Consider the following 18764-nt stretch of genomic DNA (forward strand, 5'->3'; position numbering starts at 1 on the left):
AGCATCATTAAGCTATTATTTATTGGCTTCCTGCATATTCCCTACACATCAAGCCTAATTACTCTGAACAGGATTTAACATTTACATCTAAGATTAGAATCCTTACCATTGTCATTTTTTCAGATGAGACTGAAAAAGAGATCAAACCGGTTGACAGTGTTCAGTGTCCCTCTCCCGTTCTGTCAACTCCGTGGATACCATTTCAGAACTCTTGCTACAATTTTGTGGTAGGAAAGACTAAATATCATGCAGTAACACCAGATGAAGTTCATTCTAAATGCCAGAATCTGAGTAAGTATCTTAAGTGTTCTAGATAAGTGATTATTAAAATTATTGACTATTTTTTATTTAACAGATCCAAAATCACATGTTCTGAGTATTTGAGATGAAAAAGAGAATGACTTTGTTCTTGAGCAACTTATGAGTAATCATTACATTTGTTCATTAAAAAAACAAGTCTCACCTGAGTGTGTTATAAATATTTTTAATTAGCACTAGTGACTAGATTTCAAAAATACTCATCTCCTAATTTCTACATTATCAACAAAAAATTAAAATTTGTGTTTAGTTAAAATGGAGAATATAGGAGCTACTCCTTTACCTATCCGTTAGAGAACCAGTCTGTCTTTACATGTATGAACAAAATGAGTTCTACTTTAAAAGACACAGAAATGACACTAGCAAGCAGAGAACTGGATGTTCAGCCAAGCGAGGCTACAGGCGAAGTGAAAATAGGCAAATTTGCATAGTTGAAAGCTCAGGTGAGTAAATGAAAGCAAAGAAGAGCTCTGCATAAAAGAAATGCATGTTTCACACTTGTAGCTCTCAGGACTCTCCAGATACTGTCAGTGAGATCCACTGAGGCTCTATGACTTCTCAGCAGTGGACCTGGGAACTGTGGGAAGTTCTTATGGAAAATATCAAACCATTATTCCCAAAAATGTAGAAACTAGTCTTGAGAGATAGTCTACAAAAAAGAATCCTTTGAAAAAGAGCAAGGTTGAGAAACACTACATGCCATTGTTTCCTGTTAGACATTATCAAATATATATTAGCATATACTTTAAGAAGTACAGGCACAAATGAAGTAGTTTAACTTTGTTTAATTTATGTTTGTGACATTTTTATCCATCTAGTCTTTTTCTGAGAAATTCCTGCTAATTTCCTGAGGGACACACTTTGGGAAATATTAAACTTTTATAATCCAAATATCAGAGTGATCTCTAAAGAAAAAGATCTAGCATATAGACCATCCAAGAGGTTATATTTATTATAGTCTTTGACAGTGTATCTTTACCAGTGTAAATTTGTACCAATTTGAAACAAGATTTAAATGGAGGAAAAGTGAAGCAAATCAATGTTTTAAATTCTCTACTCAGCTATAATTTTATACTAGGCTATAAGACATCAAAATGTTTGACATCAGAATGTCAAAATTTAACATCAAAATGTTTGAAAACTTATTAATCTATTCATTTTCATACAATGAGATAGTTTTAATTTACACATCTGTCTTATTTTTCAATATTGTTTTAGAGTTTATTAAACTAGGAAATAAAATTTTCTAAATCTATCAAAGTGTTCTAGATAAGTAATTATTAAAATTATTGACTATTTTTTTTAACAGATCCAAAATCACATGTTCTGAGTATTCGAGATGAAAAAGAGAATAACTTTGTTCTTGAGCAACTTCTGCACTTGAATAATATGGCTTTATGGGTCACATTAGGTATAACTTATGAAAGTAAGTTATAAATCTACTGGTTTTCTTTATATTCATACTTCATTATAAATTAATTACCAATGGAGCGCCTGGGTGGCTCAGTCGGTTAAGCGTCTGACTTTGGCTCAGGTCATGATCTCATGGTTTGTGGGTTCGAGCCCCGCATTGGGCTCTGTGCTGACAGCTCAGAGCTTGGAGCCTGCTTCAGATTCTGTGTCTCATCCTCTCTCTGCCCCTCCCATGCTCATGCTCTGTCACTCTCTGTCTCTCAATAATAAATAAATGTTAAAAAAAAATTTTTAAATAAATTAATAAATTACTTATCAAGCTACAAAGGTATAGTTCTTCAACATATGTGTTTATCGATATACAAAATTATAATTATGCACTTAGCAGAACTTACATAAATACCAGACAGTTTTTGTATCTCTAATCTGCCATTAAAATGCCTTTACCACCAAGCTTAGAGTCAAACGGTAGAAAATAATTTCCTTTCTCCACTATTCCTTCTAGCAATTTAAGACTAACTAAAAATGACCACACTGTCACAGAAACCTTCGATATTGACTTTATATCTCTCCTAAGAATATGGGATGAGTGAGAATGGAATTATACTTCTATTAATGTTGCACCTTTCGGTTTACAGCATTGGTTTAGAGTATACGTTAGAAAAATGAGAAACAGTCTGACAGTGGGATAGAATATTTGAAATTGGGACTGAATACCACAAGTCCAAGGTATAATTGCTATGAAATTTTTTAAAGCAGTTTTGCTTTAAAAAAGCAGTTTTGAACTGTGCCAATTTTGAAAAATACTTACTTACAGATGTCCTGAAAATCATAGAAGTTTGGAATTAGGAAAAATGTCACTCTGGGACATAATATATCAAAAGCATACATTTACCCAATAAAGGGGTGGAGCTTACTAGGAGACAAGGGACAGTGATAGCCATAGGCAGAAGCTAAATTACTCAAATATGACCTTTTTTAAAAATTTTTTTTTAACGTTTATTTATTTTTGAGACAGAGAGAGACAGAGCATGAACGGGGGAGGGTCAGAGAGAGAGAGACACAGAATCTGAAACAGGCTCCAGGCTCTGAGCTGTCAACACAGAGCCCGACGCGGGGCTCAAACTCACGGACTGCGAGATCATGACCCGAGCCAAAGTCGGCAGCTTAACCGACTGAGCCACCCAGGCGCCCCTTAAAAATAGTCTTCGCCTTGCTATCTAACCTGACTCTTTCTTAGAGTTGCTAAAGTTTTTCTTAAATATTTATGGCTTGCAGATGAGTTAACAAAAATCAAGCTATCAAGCAATAGGTAAGACTTAGCTTGCCAGTTGAAGATGAATTCATCATAGTAGGACTTACGTGCCCAAATCTTTTCTCCAATGACACTTGAATACCCTTAAAATTAAGGAAGGGGGAAAAAATGGAGAGAAACTAGGTGGAAGTTCCCAGCTGTACATGAAAATGACTGAGGAAACTGATGCCATAGGAACCAGTGGAGACCGTACCCAGGATACAGAGAGTTCAATTTTACCTTTTGATGTACCTTATTAGTTATATTATCAGAAACAACTGAAAATGTATTCTTTATTCCAAAAGCATTTTCAGATCTATAAACTTCCTTTTAATCATCTTAACTTCTTTTATAAATTGTATGAGTAACAGGATTTCTGACTAAAATATGTAGAAATATGAGTGACATATAGAAAGATATTTCAAGCAAACAGCAAATTTAGTTTAAATTTAATTCTTACTGGCTTGATTCACACCCATAGATTTGTTAAATTACTTTAATCTTAAATAATATTTAATTATATATACCACCTATACAAAAGATTTTGTTTTTTAAAAAGTTTGGACTTTTCAAAAATAGGGCCATGAATAGAAATTACTAAAAGAAGCCACTTGTCAACTAAAAGATACTTCAAGCCAAGTGAAAATGTGGCCCTTTTGTATAACAACTTTAGAAATATATCACTGCCCATCATATTGTCCAGAAAATGGTAACTTTAACATTTGGGGAGAAGGAAAGGGTGACTGGGAGACAAGAGGTGATAGAAAGCAGCAAGCAAGAACCAATCATATGTACAGTATTTCTAGTGTATCTTTGCTGCAGGCAGATATTTAGGTATCTCTCCTCAGAAGATGGTAATCAGGAAAGCTACAAACAACCAGGACAACAACGGGTATGCGTACCTTATAATTTACTTCACTCTTTATGCCAATTTATGATTTTAATAGGCCTAGCAACTTGTTTTTCCAAAAGCTTTAATAAGATATATTCCCATATCATACAATTCAGCCATTTAAGATGTACAATTTAATGGCTTTTAAGACAGTCACAGAGTTGTGCAGGTATCACTACAGCAAAAAGAAACATCGTACCCATTAGAACTCCTTCCTCATTCCTTACCCCTCTCCTAATTCCCAGCAACTACTGATCTATTTTCAGTCTTTAGAGATTGCCTGTTCTACACATTTCATATAAATGAGATCATACAATATGTGATTCTTTTTGTGACTAGCTTGTTCTACTTAGCATTTATGCATGCAGTACTATAGTGTGTATCAGTATATCCGTCCTTTTTATGGCTGAATAATATTCTATTGTACGGATATACCATATTTATCCATTCATCAATTGATGGGCATCTAGGTTCTTTTCACTTTTTTGGTTATGAATAATGTTGCTATAAGCATTCATGTACAAGTTTCTCTGTAGATGTATATTTTCATTTATCTTGGGTATGTACCTAGAAGAGGAATTTCTGGGTCTTTTTTAACCCTTTGAAGAACTGACAAACTGTTCTTCTAAGCTGCTATACCATTTTCCATACCTTCCCATTTTTTCCATACGTATGCCAACACTTCTTTTTATCTCTCTTTTTTATTGTAGCCACCCTAGTAGTTATGAAGTGGCATCTAATTGAGGTTTTTATTTCATTTCCCTGATAACTATTAATATTAAACATAATTTCATGTGTTTATTGGCTATTTGTATATCATCTTTGGAGAATACATTATTCAGATCATTTATCCATTGTTTATTTTTATTTGTTTTAATACGGTATTTTCTTAAGTTTATTTATTTATTTAGAGAGAGAGAGAGAAAGAGAGTGTGAGCAGGGGAGGGACAGAGAAGGGGGAGAGAGAAAGAGAGAGAGAGAATCCAAATCAGGCTCCATACTGTCAGCACAGAGCTAGACTTGGGGCTCAATCTCCCGAATCTTCAGAGATCATGACCTGAGCTGAAATCAAGAGACAGATACTTAACCAACTGAGCCACTCAGGCGCCCCAGAACCTTTATCCATTTTTTAATTATTTGTCTTTTTTATTGATCAATAAACATTCTTTATATATTCTGGATATAAGTTCCTTGTCAAATAAATGATTTGTAAATATTTTCTCCCATCACTTTATTTCTTTGAAGTAATCTCTACTCTCAATGTGGGGCTCGAACTCACAATCCCAAGATCAAGAGTTGTAAGTTCTACCAACTGAGTCAGCCAGCTGCCTACTACTACATGTACTACTACTACATCACTTTCTAGATAGTATAATCTGTAGCACAAAACTTTTTAATTTTAATGAAATCAAATTTATCTATTTTTTATCACTTGTGCATATCTAGAAGACTTTGCCTACCCTATGGTCATAAAGACACACGCCAATGTTTTATTCTAAGAGTTTTATAGTTTTAGCTCTTACCTTTAGGTCTATGATCTATTTTGAGTTCATTTTGTATATGATGAAAGGAAAAGGTCAAATATATATTAGATTGACATAAATGTGCACAATTGTGTATGGCTTAGGTCCGGAGAAGAGATTTCTGTCACTAGTTTTATAATATATTAATGTTTAAATGAAATAATTATACTAATTTTCATTGCAATTAAACATATATACAGTAAAAATGAATATTTGGTTAAAAATAATAAGCATAAAGTTATTGCAGGATGGTGAAATTGTAAGTAAATTTTAATTTTTATGTTTATAATTTGTAATTTCCAAATTAAAAATAAACATAATTTACTGTTATAGTCAGAAAATATTTAAATATTTATCTCTTTATGTATAAAGAGATATACATAATTATATAACTTTTTAGAAAGCAGGTAAAGAAGAAAGAAAATTAGTTGAGTTTGAAATATTAACCTCATAACTCTAACTCAAATCTTGATTTAATCTCTAATTGTAGAAAAAAATGTTTCTTCTCTAGATAATTCTCTTCTGTGGTCTGATAAGACCATGCTGTCATACACAAATTGGAGAGGAGGAAGACCAGATATAAAAAATGGCAATTTTTTTGCTGGCTTGAGTACTGATGGCTTCTGGGATATTCAAACATTCAATGCTATTGAAGAAATATTTTACTATAACCAGAACAGCATTCTTGCTTGTAAAATTGAAATGGGTAAGTCTGCTAATGTAGAATTTTCACTCCATAAGGCTAATTAGCTCCACAAGTGGGAATCATGCAACTATATTTTTTGAGTGCCTCCTCTATTTTCAGTCCTGTGAGAGGTACTGTGGAAGTTACACAGGAAGGAAAAGATACAGTTTCCTGGTGTCATGGTCTTGATCTCAAGGAGTAAAATGTAGTTGGGGAGACAGCATGAAATTCTTTATCATTGTTTCATGTAGGTTACTTTTAGGTGATTTGGTACTGGCTTAAATTTGTTGGAAAGTCAAAAGGGATCAATGAAAACAAATAATGACAACAAAATGCTTTGAGAAGAAAATAAAACTTGGTTGGGTCTTGAAGAATGGAGAAGATTTTTATAAATAAGAAAGTGTGTTTGGGTAGAGTTTTGACATTCTAGGCTGAAAATAAATTTCTCTTAAATTTGCCTAATTCCTTAAATAAATCTATTTTAAAATGCATATCAGTTTAAAATTTTTCACAGCTTAAAAACTGTTTTAAGTTTTAAGACCTCTGCTAACATCCAGGCTGACCTTCTCCCTTCATAGTACCACAGAATAACTTTCTGGAACACCATTTCCATCAACAATCTCCAGGGATTCCGTACTACCAATTACTTTGGGTCCATGTAAGCTTTTAAGACTTTCTAGAAACACTGTCTATCCTAAAATTCTAGGCTTTCTTCCAACCTTGATTTTCCCCCCCATTCTTGGCTCAATAAGGCTCTTTTTCTGTGAGGCTGATGTCTTAATTGTCCCATGTACAGTGTATGCTTATCCTCATTTTCACCTTTACTTACGGTGTTTTGTTGACAAGAAGTCTTCCACCTTTGTTTTACTTCTTTAACAAACTTTATATTTTAGAATGATTTTATGTTTATAAAGTTACAGAGACAGTACAGAGAGTTCCCATATATATCATAACCAGTATCCCCTATTGTTGACATCTTGTGTTAGTATGGTACAATTGTCACAACTAAGAAACCCAATATGATGGATTACTTATTCACTAAAGTCTATACGTTATTTAGATTTTTAACATTTTTACTTAATATCCCTTTTCTAGTCAGGATTCTATACAGGATACCATGCTAATATAGTCATCTTGTCTCCTTAGGTTTCTCTTGGCTGTAAAAACTTCTTAGACTTTTCTTGCTTTTAATGACCTTGACAGTTTTGAGGAGCACTTTTTTGGTCATGTATTTTTTTGTTCACGTTTTTTGTGGAATGTGTCTCCCTTCAGGTTGGCTGATGTTTTTCTCATGATTAAACTGGAGTTGTGGGCTTGAGGTTTAGGAAAAACCACAGATTTAAAGTGTCATTTTCATCACATCATATGAAGGGTATATGCTATCAACACGACTTCCCACTGTTGGTTTTAACCTTGATCACCTGGCTCTAGGTGTTTGTCAGCTTTCTCCACTGCAAAGTTATTCTTTTCCCCATTTCCATGCTGTACTCTTTTTAAGGAAGTCAGTATATTTAGTACATATTTACAGGCTGAAGAGTTATTCTCCACCTTCCTGAGAAGGGTGTACGTATGTAAATTATTTGGAATTCTACCGCGCAAGAGATTTTTCTGTTCTCTCCCATTTTAAAACTTATTCAGTTATTTATATCAGTATCAGTTCATGGTATATATTTTATACTTTGGGTTATAATATGATATACTACATTATTTAATATTTTATTAAAATTGTTCTAGTTTGGGCCATTGGGAGCTCTTTCACTTGGCTCCTGTGCCTCTTTCAAGTACTCTTATCACTGTGCTTTTGTTATTGTTACTATTGTAATTTTGTTACTGTTATATTATTCTTCATTTGCTTTTAGCTTTCTGATTACTTTATTTCTTTTTGGTCCTAATTCACCTCACCTAAACTCTGGAAACCTAATTTGATAAGCAGGCTTTCTGACTCTCTTAACTCAGATGAGTCTCTCCTTCTCTACTCAGTCACACATATTAGAGTAGATAATTGTTTTGCCTGAATTTCAGGTATTGTTGTTTAATGTCTGCAATTAATATGTAAGTTCCTTAAATGAAAAACAATGTTTATATCTTTTTTTTAATCAACCAGGCAACTATACTATTTAAGAACCTATTATATGTGTTGTGGCAGTACGAAAAATAAAGTATGCATTTTACCTCCCTTGTTAATAAGAAAAATCCAGTTTTATTTAACTTTAGAAATGGTTGCATGTCCAGTCTTACCCAAAATATATATTTTAAATTATTTAAATTTAATCACTAATACTCTTAATTTAAATATTATAGTTGACTACAAGGAAGAATATAATGCTACTCTGCCACTGTTTATTCCATATGAAGATGGTATTTATAATGTTATCCAAAAAAAGGTAACATGGTATGAAGCATTGAACATGTGTTCTCAAAGTGGAGGTTATTTGGCAAGTGTTCATGACCAAAATGGCCAGCTCTTTCTGGAAGATATCGTAAAACGTGATGGATTTCCACTATGGGTTGGGCTCTCAAGTCATGATGTAAGTCTTGTCTTGTTTTCCAGAAATTTTCCAAATGTGTTAGAAGGTTGGAAATTTGAGCATAAGATATTAATTCAGAGTATAACATCAGAGTAAGTCCTGGGACTCAATTTGCATAGCATAGTGCTTTCTTATCTTTTTGCAACAGAAACCATATAGAAAATTGTATTTGTAGAATGTACTAGGGCAAATGGCCTGGACTGCAGCCACCCTAGACACTGCCAGGCCATCCCAAGGGCCCAGTAGATTAATATCTCAACAACACCTCTCTGTTACCTAGTTGGGGCAGACTAATTGCAAAGCTGGGAAAAAAGAATAGCACCGAATCAGAAAAACCCGAGTTCTGGTATTAGTGGTAGGTCTTCCATTTATGTTTGGTGATCATGAGCAGGTCATTTAATCTTTGGAAGTTAATTTCTTCATTGGTAAAACTGGGGTGATAATATTTTCCTTAATATAGGATTATAGTGAGATTAACACAAAAATTTATATAAGATGTCAAATAAAATTCTTAATATTAGGACTAATATGTGTATTTTCTTCTCACTTTCACCCTACAAATGAGCACTATTTGAGATAATGTTTTGGTAGTAAATACATCTTTTGTGCCACTATTTGAATCCTATTAATTAGTGTATTCATGTACCTATAATAATGTCCAGTTCCTGCCCCCCCCCGCAAGAAATAGGCTACTATAGAGATTAGAATTGAAAACCTAATTTAAATAATCTTTAGAACAAAGTGGAGAAAATTTAAAAAAGCATGACAAATTAGGTTTATAGAATAAAGGAAAAATCAAAAGTAATCTTCCCATATGAGTTTCTTGGGAAGTATTTTCCTCTTCCAAACCCCTGCTGCTTGATGGCTTCTGTAATATGAAACATGTAGCCAGAGACACAAACCACAGAACTATAAAACATAAAAAACAATATTCAGAATAATATGAAGGTTGCTAATATAAATCTGTAATTGTGACAAATGGAAGCCATTTGCACATCATTTAATTTCAAGTATTATATAAACTCATCCTTAAAAAAATAAATAAATAAATCTAGGGACAGAGTATAGTAACTGTCTATAAATTTAAAGTCCTACTTAAATTGCACCAGAGTAAATGTCTCAAATCAATGCATCAAAAGTAAATCCCTGATTTTACAAATAGGTCCAGACCTATAACAATTGTAAGCAAATAATTAACAATCCATTCCAATATTTCTTAAAGTATATATATTCTTCTTACTGTTCATTTTGAACATTCTTTTGTCTGGATTCAGGTTTTCTGTATTATTTTTTTTTAATTAAAAGCAATTCTTATGCTAAAAATGTGCTAAGCTTTTTTATCTCTATTATTCTTAAAACAGGGAAGTGAATCAACTTTTGAATGGTCTGATGGCAGTACATTTGACTACATCCCATGGAAAGATAAAAAATCTGCTGGAAATTGTGTTGTCTTGGATCCAAAAGGAATTTGGACACATGAAAAATGCAAGTCTGTTAGGGATGGTGCTATTTGTTATAAACCTACAAAATGTAAGACTTGATTTTGAATAACTATATTAATTAAAATATGACATTTTGTCTTGTGCACATGATAAATACTCAAAGGAATTTTTTGTAGGTTTTAAATAATGTTTATTCACACATCCTACAAAAATAAATTTGATACTTTGTGAAGAGAGATGAACATGATATACCCATTTAGGGTATGTATGTACCCAAAGACTTTCAGTTCCTCTATCACCAGGTACATACTACTCTAGAATTTGTGAATTTCGGTTTCAATTAGCAATGTTCCTCAAAGGCTGACACTGCTTTTAAAAAAGAATTTGGGGTGCTTGGGCAGCTCAGTCAGTTAATCATCTGACTTTGGCTCAGGTCATGATCTCACAGTTCATGAGTTCAAAACCCTGTGTCGGGTTCTTTGCTGACAGCTCAGAGCCTGGAGCCTGCTTTGAATTCTGTGACTCCCTCTCTCTCTGTTCTTCCTCTGCTCATGCTGTCTCTCTCTCAGAAATAAATATAAATAAATAAAAACAGTAAAAAAGGGTTCAAAAGCACATAAATTTGGGAAATACTTCAGGTCTGATTTATCATATTGACTGCTCTGATAGTTTCTGTAGTAAAGACAGCAGTTTAACTTTGTGTAACTCAGCATTTTCCAAACTTACATGATTCTTAAAATCTAAGGAAAGAGCCCCTTCCACCAGGGTTGGGCTCATCCTGACAGGTGGAGCCTTAATGAAGAACAGAAGAGCTAAGATGCCCCCCCACCCCACCCCGGAGCTGCAGGGCCTGCTGGACAAGCCAAGAGATGGTGGCGGTGGTGGTCTCTGAAGCCTCTGGCTCTCAGCGCTTGCCATGCTTCTGTTCCAAAGAATATTCTAGAGAAGATCCAACATTTGGAATTAAACAGATTCAGGCAGAAGAAAATGTGAAAACCTTATTTAGAGAAGCAAGTGAATACAAGAAAGGGAGAATGATATCAAGAATGAGAAATAAATGGATGATCAAAACCTGACATCCCAGGTGTTAGGTACAAAAAATGAATGTAATGTTTTAGAAAAACAATGAGGATACATGAGAAAATGGAAAGGACATCTGTGTTAGCTAAACAGACTTTATAGGATCAAGTTGAATGACATGAACAAACAAATTCAGTGCCATATTGGGTTGAATAGTGTCCCCCCCCCCCATATTCACATCCACCCAGTCTTAGAATGCAACCTTATTTAGAAATAGCCTTTGCACGGGGCACCTGGGTGGCTCAGTCGGTTAAGTGTCAACTTTGGATCTTGTCATGATCTCACACAGTTCATGAGTCTGAGCCCTGTGTCAGGTTCTGTGCTGACAGCTCAGAGCCTGGAGCCTGCTTCAGATTCTGTGCTTCCCTCTCCCTCTCTCTCTCTCTGCTCCTCCCCTGCTCACACTCATGTCTCTCAAGAATAAATAAACACTAAAAAAAAATTATTAAAAAAATAAATTAAAAAATCGATTCAAGGGGCACCTGGGTGGCTCAGTCAGTTGAGCATCCAACTTCAGCTCAGGTCATGACCTCACAGTCTATGAGTTTGAGCCCCGTGTCAGGCTCTGTGCTGACAGCTCAGAGCTTGGAGCCTGCTTCGGATTCTGTGTCTCCCTCTCTCTCTGCCTGGCTCATGCTCTGTCTCTTTCTCTCTCAAAAATAAATAAACGTTAAAAAAATTAAAAAGAAATAGCCTTTGCAGATGTAATTAGTTAAGATGAGGTAATGCTTGATAAGGATGGGCCCTAAATCCAATGACTGGTGCCCTTATAAGAGGAGAGAAGCAGACAGACCGAGAAGGCCATTGGATGATGGAAGCAGAAATTGCAGTGATGCAGCTACAAGCTAAGGATTGCCAGCAACCACCAGAAGCTGGGAGTTCTGACTCTCCCTCAGAGCCTCCAGAAAGTACCAACCCTGCTGACACTCATTTTTAGACTAGACTCCAGAACTGTGAGAGAAGAAATTTCTGTTGTTTTAAACCACCAAGTTTGTGGTAATTTATTATGGCAGCCCTGGGAAACTAATACGAGAGCAAACATTAAAAACTGAATCCTCAAAAAACAAAAAAGGAAAATAACAAGTGTTGGCAAGGATGTGGAGAAATTGGAGCCCTAGTACACTGCTTGTGGGAATAAAACATTGTGTGTAGCCACTGTGGAAAATGGTATGGAGATTTCTCAAAATTTTTAAATAAATTTACCATAGGATCCAGCAGTTCCACTCCTGGGTATGTACTCAAGAGAAATGAAAGCAGGGACTGGAACAGATATTTGTACAACCCTGTTCACAAGCGTCATTATTCACAATGGCCAAAAGGTGGAAGCAGCCCAAGTTGTCCATTGACAGATGAATGCATAAGCAAAATGTGGTATATACATTCTGTGGAATATTAGTCAGCATTAAAAAAGCAGGAAATTCTAACACATAATACAACATGCATGGATGAATCTTGAGGATATTATTCCAAGTGAAATAAGTCAGACACAAAAGGACAAATGCCATATGACTTGAATTGTATGAGGTACCTGGAGTTGTCAAATTCATAGAATCAGAAAGTGCAATGGTAGTTTCTGGGGGCAGGCAGGAATGGGGAGTTATTATTTAATGGGTACAGAAGCCATACTTAGACTTTTTGTTGGAGACAGATTTTGCTGTGCAGATACACTGCACTGTGTAAACAAATTACCAAATTTTCACTTGTAGATGTGATTTTTAAAAGTAGTTCTTTACATGGCAAGGTAAAACTAGTTATATATTACCAAGATAAAAAGAATTCAAGGAAAGAATTTTAATTGTTTCAAAGTAGTTACAGGCCTACTCAGCCAGCCTGTCTTTGCTTCTTTTCTTATTCTGTCTCTCCAATTGATTTTACATTAAGCTAATTGCATCTTAGAAGGCTAAATAGTTTCTTCTATTTTCTAAGTTAAAAATGGTATTCCAAAAAAGCTAATTAGAATGTGTATTCTTAGGGGTGCCTGGATGGCTCAGTCTGTTGAGTGTCCAACTTCAGCTCAGGTCATGATCCCAAGGTTCATGAGTTCGAGCCCCGCATCAGGCTAGCTGCTGTCAACATGGAGCCTGCTTTGGGCTCTCTGCCCCTATTCTGTTTGTGCTCTCTCTCAAAAATAAATAAACACTTAAAACAATGTATACTGTTAGAGTATGAGCTGTAGCTTTCTCTGGTGTGTGTATTGAGTCGAATGCTTTCTTACTCACAGGCACCACAGTTTCAAACAGGGTTTAGTGAGATTTTAAAAGCCAATCATTTTGTCTGTGCGTGTTTACAGTCATGTCTAACATTTCTATAGCTAAAGAGGTGTCTTCTCATACCTACTCATCAAGATGTCCAGCAGTGAAAGGGAACGAATCACAGTGGATCCAGTACAGGGACCACTGTTACGCGTCCAACCAGGCATTGCACAGTTTCTTGGAAGCTGAACAGTTTTGTTCAAAACTTGGTGAGTTAAAGTCTGTTGATTTTCTGGGACTCAATAATTTAATCATTGGAATTTTTCCCAAGGATGTAATGATTATATTTTTAAAAATATTTTTAAAACACTCTATATCTATAATGGCATTTTATAACCGAATTGCCCAGTGGTGGGGAAATAGTTAAGTATTTTATGATGTATGAGTTAAGTGGAACATTGGAATAGCCATTAAAAGTGACCAATGTAAGAATAAGTACATGGAAAATAAAAGTAAGTGGGAAGAAGTAGAATAAAAAATTTCTTTGTGAATTATTATGTGAAAATAAGGACAAATGAAATGGTTTTAAATATAGTTAGATATGCTTAGATGAAGGGATTAAAGGCAATTTTTTTTTGAAGTTGGTTAAGTACTAAATACAAATTACAGATTTTCCCACTACTTAGTTATAAATAAGTAAGCTTATCACTGACCAGGGTAACAAAATCAAGGAAGAATGGGTTGTTCATCCATCCTGCAATAGAAATGGCCCATATCCTCTGAACATCATAAGGAACAGGACTTTTTGTCTTCAAATTTAACTATTTTAGAAAGAACAGCAATAATTGGATCTCTCCCATAATAAATTTACTCTATAGTCAAACTGTGAAATGACTTCTGGGGAGACCACTGAGAGTATTTCAAAGACCTGCATCCTTGGGTAGCAGTTTGCCAGACTGGTGGCATATCTCTCATTTATTTTGCTAACTGTTGTGGAGTCATTTGCCTGATTTAAAAATCTCCTTGTTACTGCTTGACTACATGATGGAAACTTTTGTTTGGGAACTCCTCTGTGGTGTATGTGTATACACACACACACACACACACACACACACACACACACACACGATGGGAACTATTGTGAACTATGTATGTGTTCTGAAAGTGAGAAGCCTCTTGCTCCTACAGGAGAAAATAGGAAGGGTTACTGTCATTGTAGTGTGGGAGTTAAGTACTTAAGCCTTGGAGGCAGACAGGTCTAAGTTTTAAATCCTACTCCCATACTTACTAGCTGAGTGATACTATAGAAGTTACATAATTGCTTCTCTTTTCTCATCTGAACAGTGAGAATGAAAATAGTACTTATTTCTAAGGTTGCGTTGTTGTAGGAATGAATGAAATGAGATAATATATGCAAATGTAGCACCGTGCCCTGCAAATAGTGAGCAAATTATTCTTATTATTAGAAAATATTGAGATTGTCTCTTTAAATTTATAACTGGTTAGCTGTATAAACCTGAATGATTAATCTCCTTGAGGCTCAATTTCCTCATCTGTAAAATAGTGATATCTTCCCTACAGGATTATGTAATATTAAACAAGCATGTGCACACTGTGGTCTTCTATAAAGGAGTAAAGACTTGCCTTTGCCATTCTCCCAGTATCACCACCACAAAAGAAATGCTTTAGTTCAAGTGTAGATAGGCTTGTCACTGTTGGAGAGTATTTGATTCTACTTAGGATTTATTTCCAAGTCTAGTTATTATTTTATTTTTATCCCTTGCTTGATGATGGTGATAATACTATTTTCTCTGTGGGTTTAGGGCAATTTATCAAACTTCAAGGGTATTCAGTTCCATACTATATTTGGGAACATATAATGGGCATAACCAAGTTCATTTATGTATAAAATAATATTAAAGGAAATGCTAATGCTCCTCAATATCCCAAACCTGTTTGCTTTTATTTTCATTTTATTAGAAGCGAATTTAAAGCTGAGCTATTATATGGAGAGTATGCTGATATGTCTTTTTACAATCACATACCCCACTTCTTCTAACTAGCTGTACATATACAAAGGTCTCATTGGTAGGCAGTCCCAAGGTCAAATAATATTATCAGGTAAACATTTTAAAGAAACATAACATTTCTCTAAATAAAGTTTCAATCTAGAAATATGTCTAACTTTTTTTTGGATCTATTAATGCTATTCTTTTAAAAATATGACACAAATATCAGATTTAAAAAGTATTCTCTATGTAAAGCTTGAATTTCTCAATGATCTTTATCAAGATTGATTTTTTTTCTCAAATGGCTGTTTGAAAATAAGCCATTTCCCTAGTTTGCATAAAGCTCATTAGTTTAGGATTTGTTTTCCTTCAACAGATCATTCTGCAACTATTGTTACCATAGAGGATGAAGATGAGAATAAATTTGTGAGCAGACTGATGAGGGAAAATAATAATATTACCATGAGAGTTTGGCTCGGATTATCTCAACATTCTACTGGTAAGTGACATATTTGTGTGGACAGTGTGCAAAGAGAGTTCCAATTTGTCCTAAATACCAAGTCAGCCTTGCTAAAGAATGTCAAGTGGTGGTTAATTCAAATGCTTCTTATTGATGAATAAGCTAGGTCTGCTGGCTGTTTTGGACATTTATAAAATCCTAATGAATATTCAAGTGACTTATTAGTACCTATGGAAAATACTAATGAAATAGAAAGTCAGATTAAATCAACTGGGGTGTTCTAGATGCTTAAGGTACTTGGATCAATAGCATATTTTTTCTCCTACAACGATATTTGTGCCCCCCATGTCCCACAAAGAACCCATGACTTACTTTCCTTAGAGTTCTAGTGTCTATCAGTCGTATTTTTATAGCTTATAACTCTGTTATTCAGAAAGTTCTCTTATTGTTCTCTTCCGTCTTGAAATATTTTTACCATAGAGAATAATTAATTCTTTTAAAAAAATTTTAATATTGGGGTGCCTGGGTGGCTCAGTCAGTTAAGCGTCTGACTCTCGGTTTTGGCTCAGATCATGATCTCACGGTATCGCATTAGGCTCTGCACTGACAGTGCACAACCTGCTTAGTATTCTCTCTCTCCCTCTTTCTGTCCCTTCCCTACTCACACTGCCTCTGTAATTTTTTTTTAAGTTTATTTATTTGTTGAGAGACAGAAAGACAGAGAGACAGAGCACAAGCAGGGGAGGGGCAGAGAGAGAGGGAGACACAGAATCTGAAGCAGGCTCCAGGCTCTTAGCTGTCAGCATAGAGCCAGAGGTGGGCTCGAACTCACTAACAGGAACTGTGAGATCATGACCCCAGCCGAAGTTGGGCACTTAACCTACTGAGCCACCCAGGCACCCCAAGAGAATAATTAATTCTTAATGATGATTTTGTCTTTCAAACCAGCTTAGTAAAATTGCACAGAATTAAAAAAGATTTGTGGAAGAATTTCTCAAGGAATAATGAATTAATCCAAGCAGTAATGGGTAAAAAAGATTTTAGTGAATTTGAAATGGATAAAGAATGAAGAGTACAGATTCAATAGAAGAATAGGAAGTGTGTTTCACATTTTATGCAAAGTTGAATTCTAAATAATTGAAATACATGTGAATTCCAAAATATTAAGCACTTGTCAAAATGAATGGATTCAAAGTTGGCCATCTAAATGAGTTCTAAATTGTGTTTACACTATCACCACAAGGTGGTGCTACCTCAGCTGGAAAATAAAAATGGAGTCCTGGTGGGGAGACCCTCCTGGACCCTCTAGACCCTTCTTCCCCCAGCACTTCTTTAATGATACGAGTTTTTTAGTAGGAGGTGATGTTGCTGATGGAGATGCAGGTCTTTAGAAATCTATCCCTTCCACAATGAATGTGCAAGCATTCTACTTTTTAATCAAAACACCACATTTTGTATCAGTGCTAATAGAACTTTCCGCAAAGATGGAAATGTTCTATATCTGTGCTGTGTAACAGAGTAGTCACTAGCCATATATGGCTATGGAGCACTTGAAATGTGACAAGTGCAACTGAAGGACTGATTTTTTTTTAAATATTTTCATTTTTAATAAGTTTCGTTTTCAACAGTGGCATAGCATAGTTCTATGTAAATGAGTTATACGAGCCACATGCCTTTCTACCTTAGAAATTTAGAGACAATAAACTTAATTTCTTTCTTTAGATCAGTCTTGGAATTGGTTGGATGGATCAAAAGTGACATTTGTCAAATGGGCAAATAAAATTAAGAGTGGTGATGGAAAATGTAGCATTTTGTTAGCTTCAAATGAAACTTGGATAAAAGTTGAATGTTCACATGGCTATGGAAGGGTTGTCTGCAAAGCTCCTCTGGGTAAGTATGGAACCTGCCCTTAAGGAATATTTTTGCAGAACAGGTCAGGAAGTAAATGTACAACTCAATTATGTGCAATGTTTTGCACTTGCCTCCTGAAGTCCTTATTTAGTCCTTAAAGGATAACCAAAAAAATTGCTTAAGCTACACAGATGCTTTCCCTCAGAAAAATATATTGTAAGAGATAATAAATACCAAGATGTCTAAGACTCCCAGGTGAAACCACAAACAGCCTAAACTTTGTGTAATTATTTCCTAAGAAAAATAGAAGCTGCCAGAATATTAGGGAGCTCATTTCTTTGAATATGTTCTTAAGATATATTTGATTCTGTCGGTCAGATATGTAAAAGGTCAAAGGTCTAATTCTGTAGTTAGCTTGCTTCCTTTCTCCTCATTCCCATAAAACTCATGATTAGCTTAGCAACAGTGCAAAACTGGATTTAATTACTTAAAATTTCCTGGAAGGAACATCTGTAGAAAGTCATAATTCAAACTTAGGTTTCATCCTGAACTGATGCATAGAATAACCAGAAAAAATCTTACCTTAATTTCATTTCTAGAGAAAGGAGCTCTAAGTTTTTCATGGCAACATTTTTAAAGATTTAGCATAAAAGCGTCCTTTTGGTGAATAAATATTGAAGATAAATCGCCAATACTAAGTGATTGGTATCTATATATTCATGCATTGATTCAGCAAATATTTGGAGTGTCTACTGTATGCTGGGTTTTGTGTGCTGGGTATGGGGATGGCTACACTAGATTAGGTTATCAGGGAAGATGTCTAAGAGTAGGAGACACTGAAGCTGAGATTTGAAAGGCCAGCCAAACAAAGATCAGGGGAAAAGGCACGCCAGGGAGAGGTACCAGATGAAGCAAAAAGCCTCAAGCAGAACAAGCTTGACGAGTGCTCAAGGAAGAGCTGAAAGGTAGGCACGTACCAGCCACCTAGGGCTCTGGAAGCCAGGCCGAAGAGTTCAGGTTCTATGCTGAGTGAAATGGAAAACAACTGGAAGATTGTGGGGGGAGCCCAGGAGCAGG

At 35.1% G+C, this 18764-nt stretch overlaps 1 protein-coding gene across 3 annotated transcripts in view; it reads left to right on the forward strand.

Annotated features, from left to right (window-relative positions):
- The window catches only part of LY75 (lymphocyte antigen 75), a 137995-nt gene that overhangs the window by 84917 nt on the left and 34314 nt on the right, over positions 1 to 18764 (forward strand). For 2 of the 3 annotated variants that reach the window (XM_047085054.1, XM_047085052.1), the window contains exons 27-34: positions 124 to 291; positions 1628 to 1744; positions 5952 to 6146; positions 8427 to 8653; positions 10015 to 10183; positions 13487 to 13636; positions 15753 to 15875; positions 17559 to 17726. In XM_047085054.1, the coding sequence (XP_046941010.1) occupies positions 124 to 291; positions 1628 to 1744; positions 5952 to 6146; positions 8427 to 8653; positions 10015 to 10183; positions 13487 to 13636; positions 15753 to 15875; positions 17559 to 17726 (1317 nt within the window). Of the gene's footprint in view, positions 1 to 123; positions 292 to 1627; positions 1745 to 5951; positions 6147 to 8426; positions 8654 to 10014; positions 10184 to 13486; positions 13637 to 15752; positions 15876 to 17558; positions 17727 to 18764 lie in introns of those variants that run through there. The other variant, XM_047085053.1, reaches the window with a different exon arrangement.

The sequence above is a fragment of the Lynx rufus genome, unplaced genomic scaffold (genome assembly GCF_022079265.1).
Source record: "Lynx rufus isolate CCGP_SWC_20201006 ecotype Redwood Valley unplaced genomic scaffold, mLynRuf1.p SCAF_2, whole genome shotgun sequence".
Lineage (NCBI taxonomy): Eukaryota > Metazoa > Chordata > Mammalia > Carnivora > Felidae > Lynx > Lynx rufus.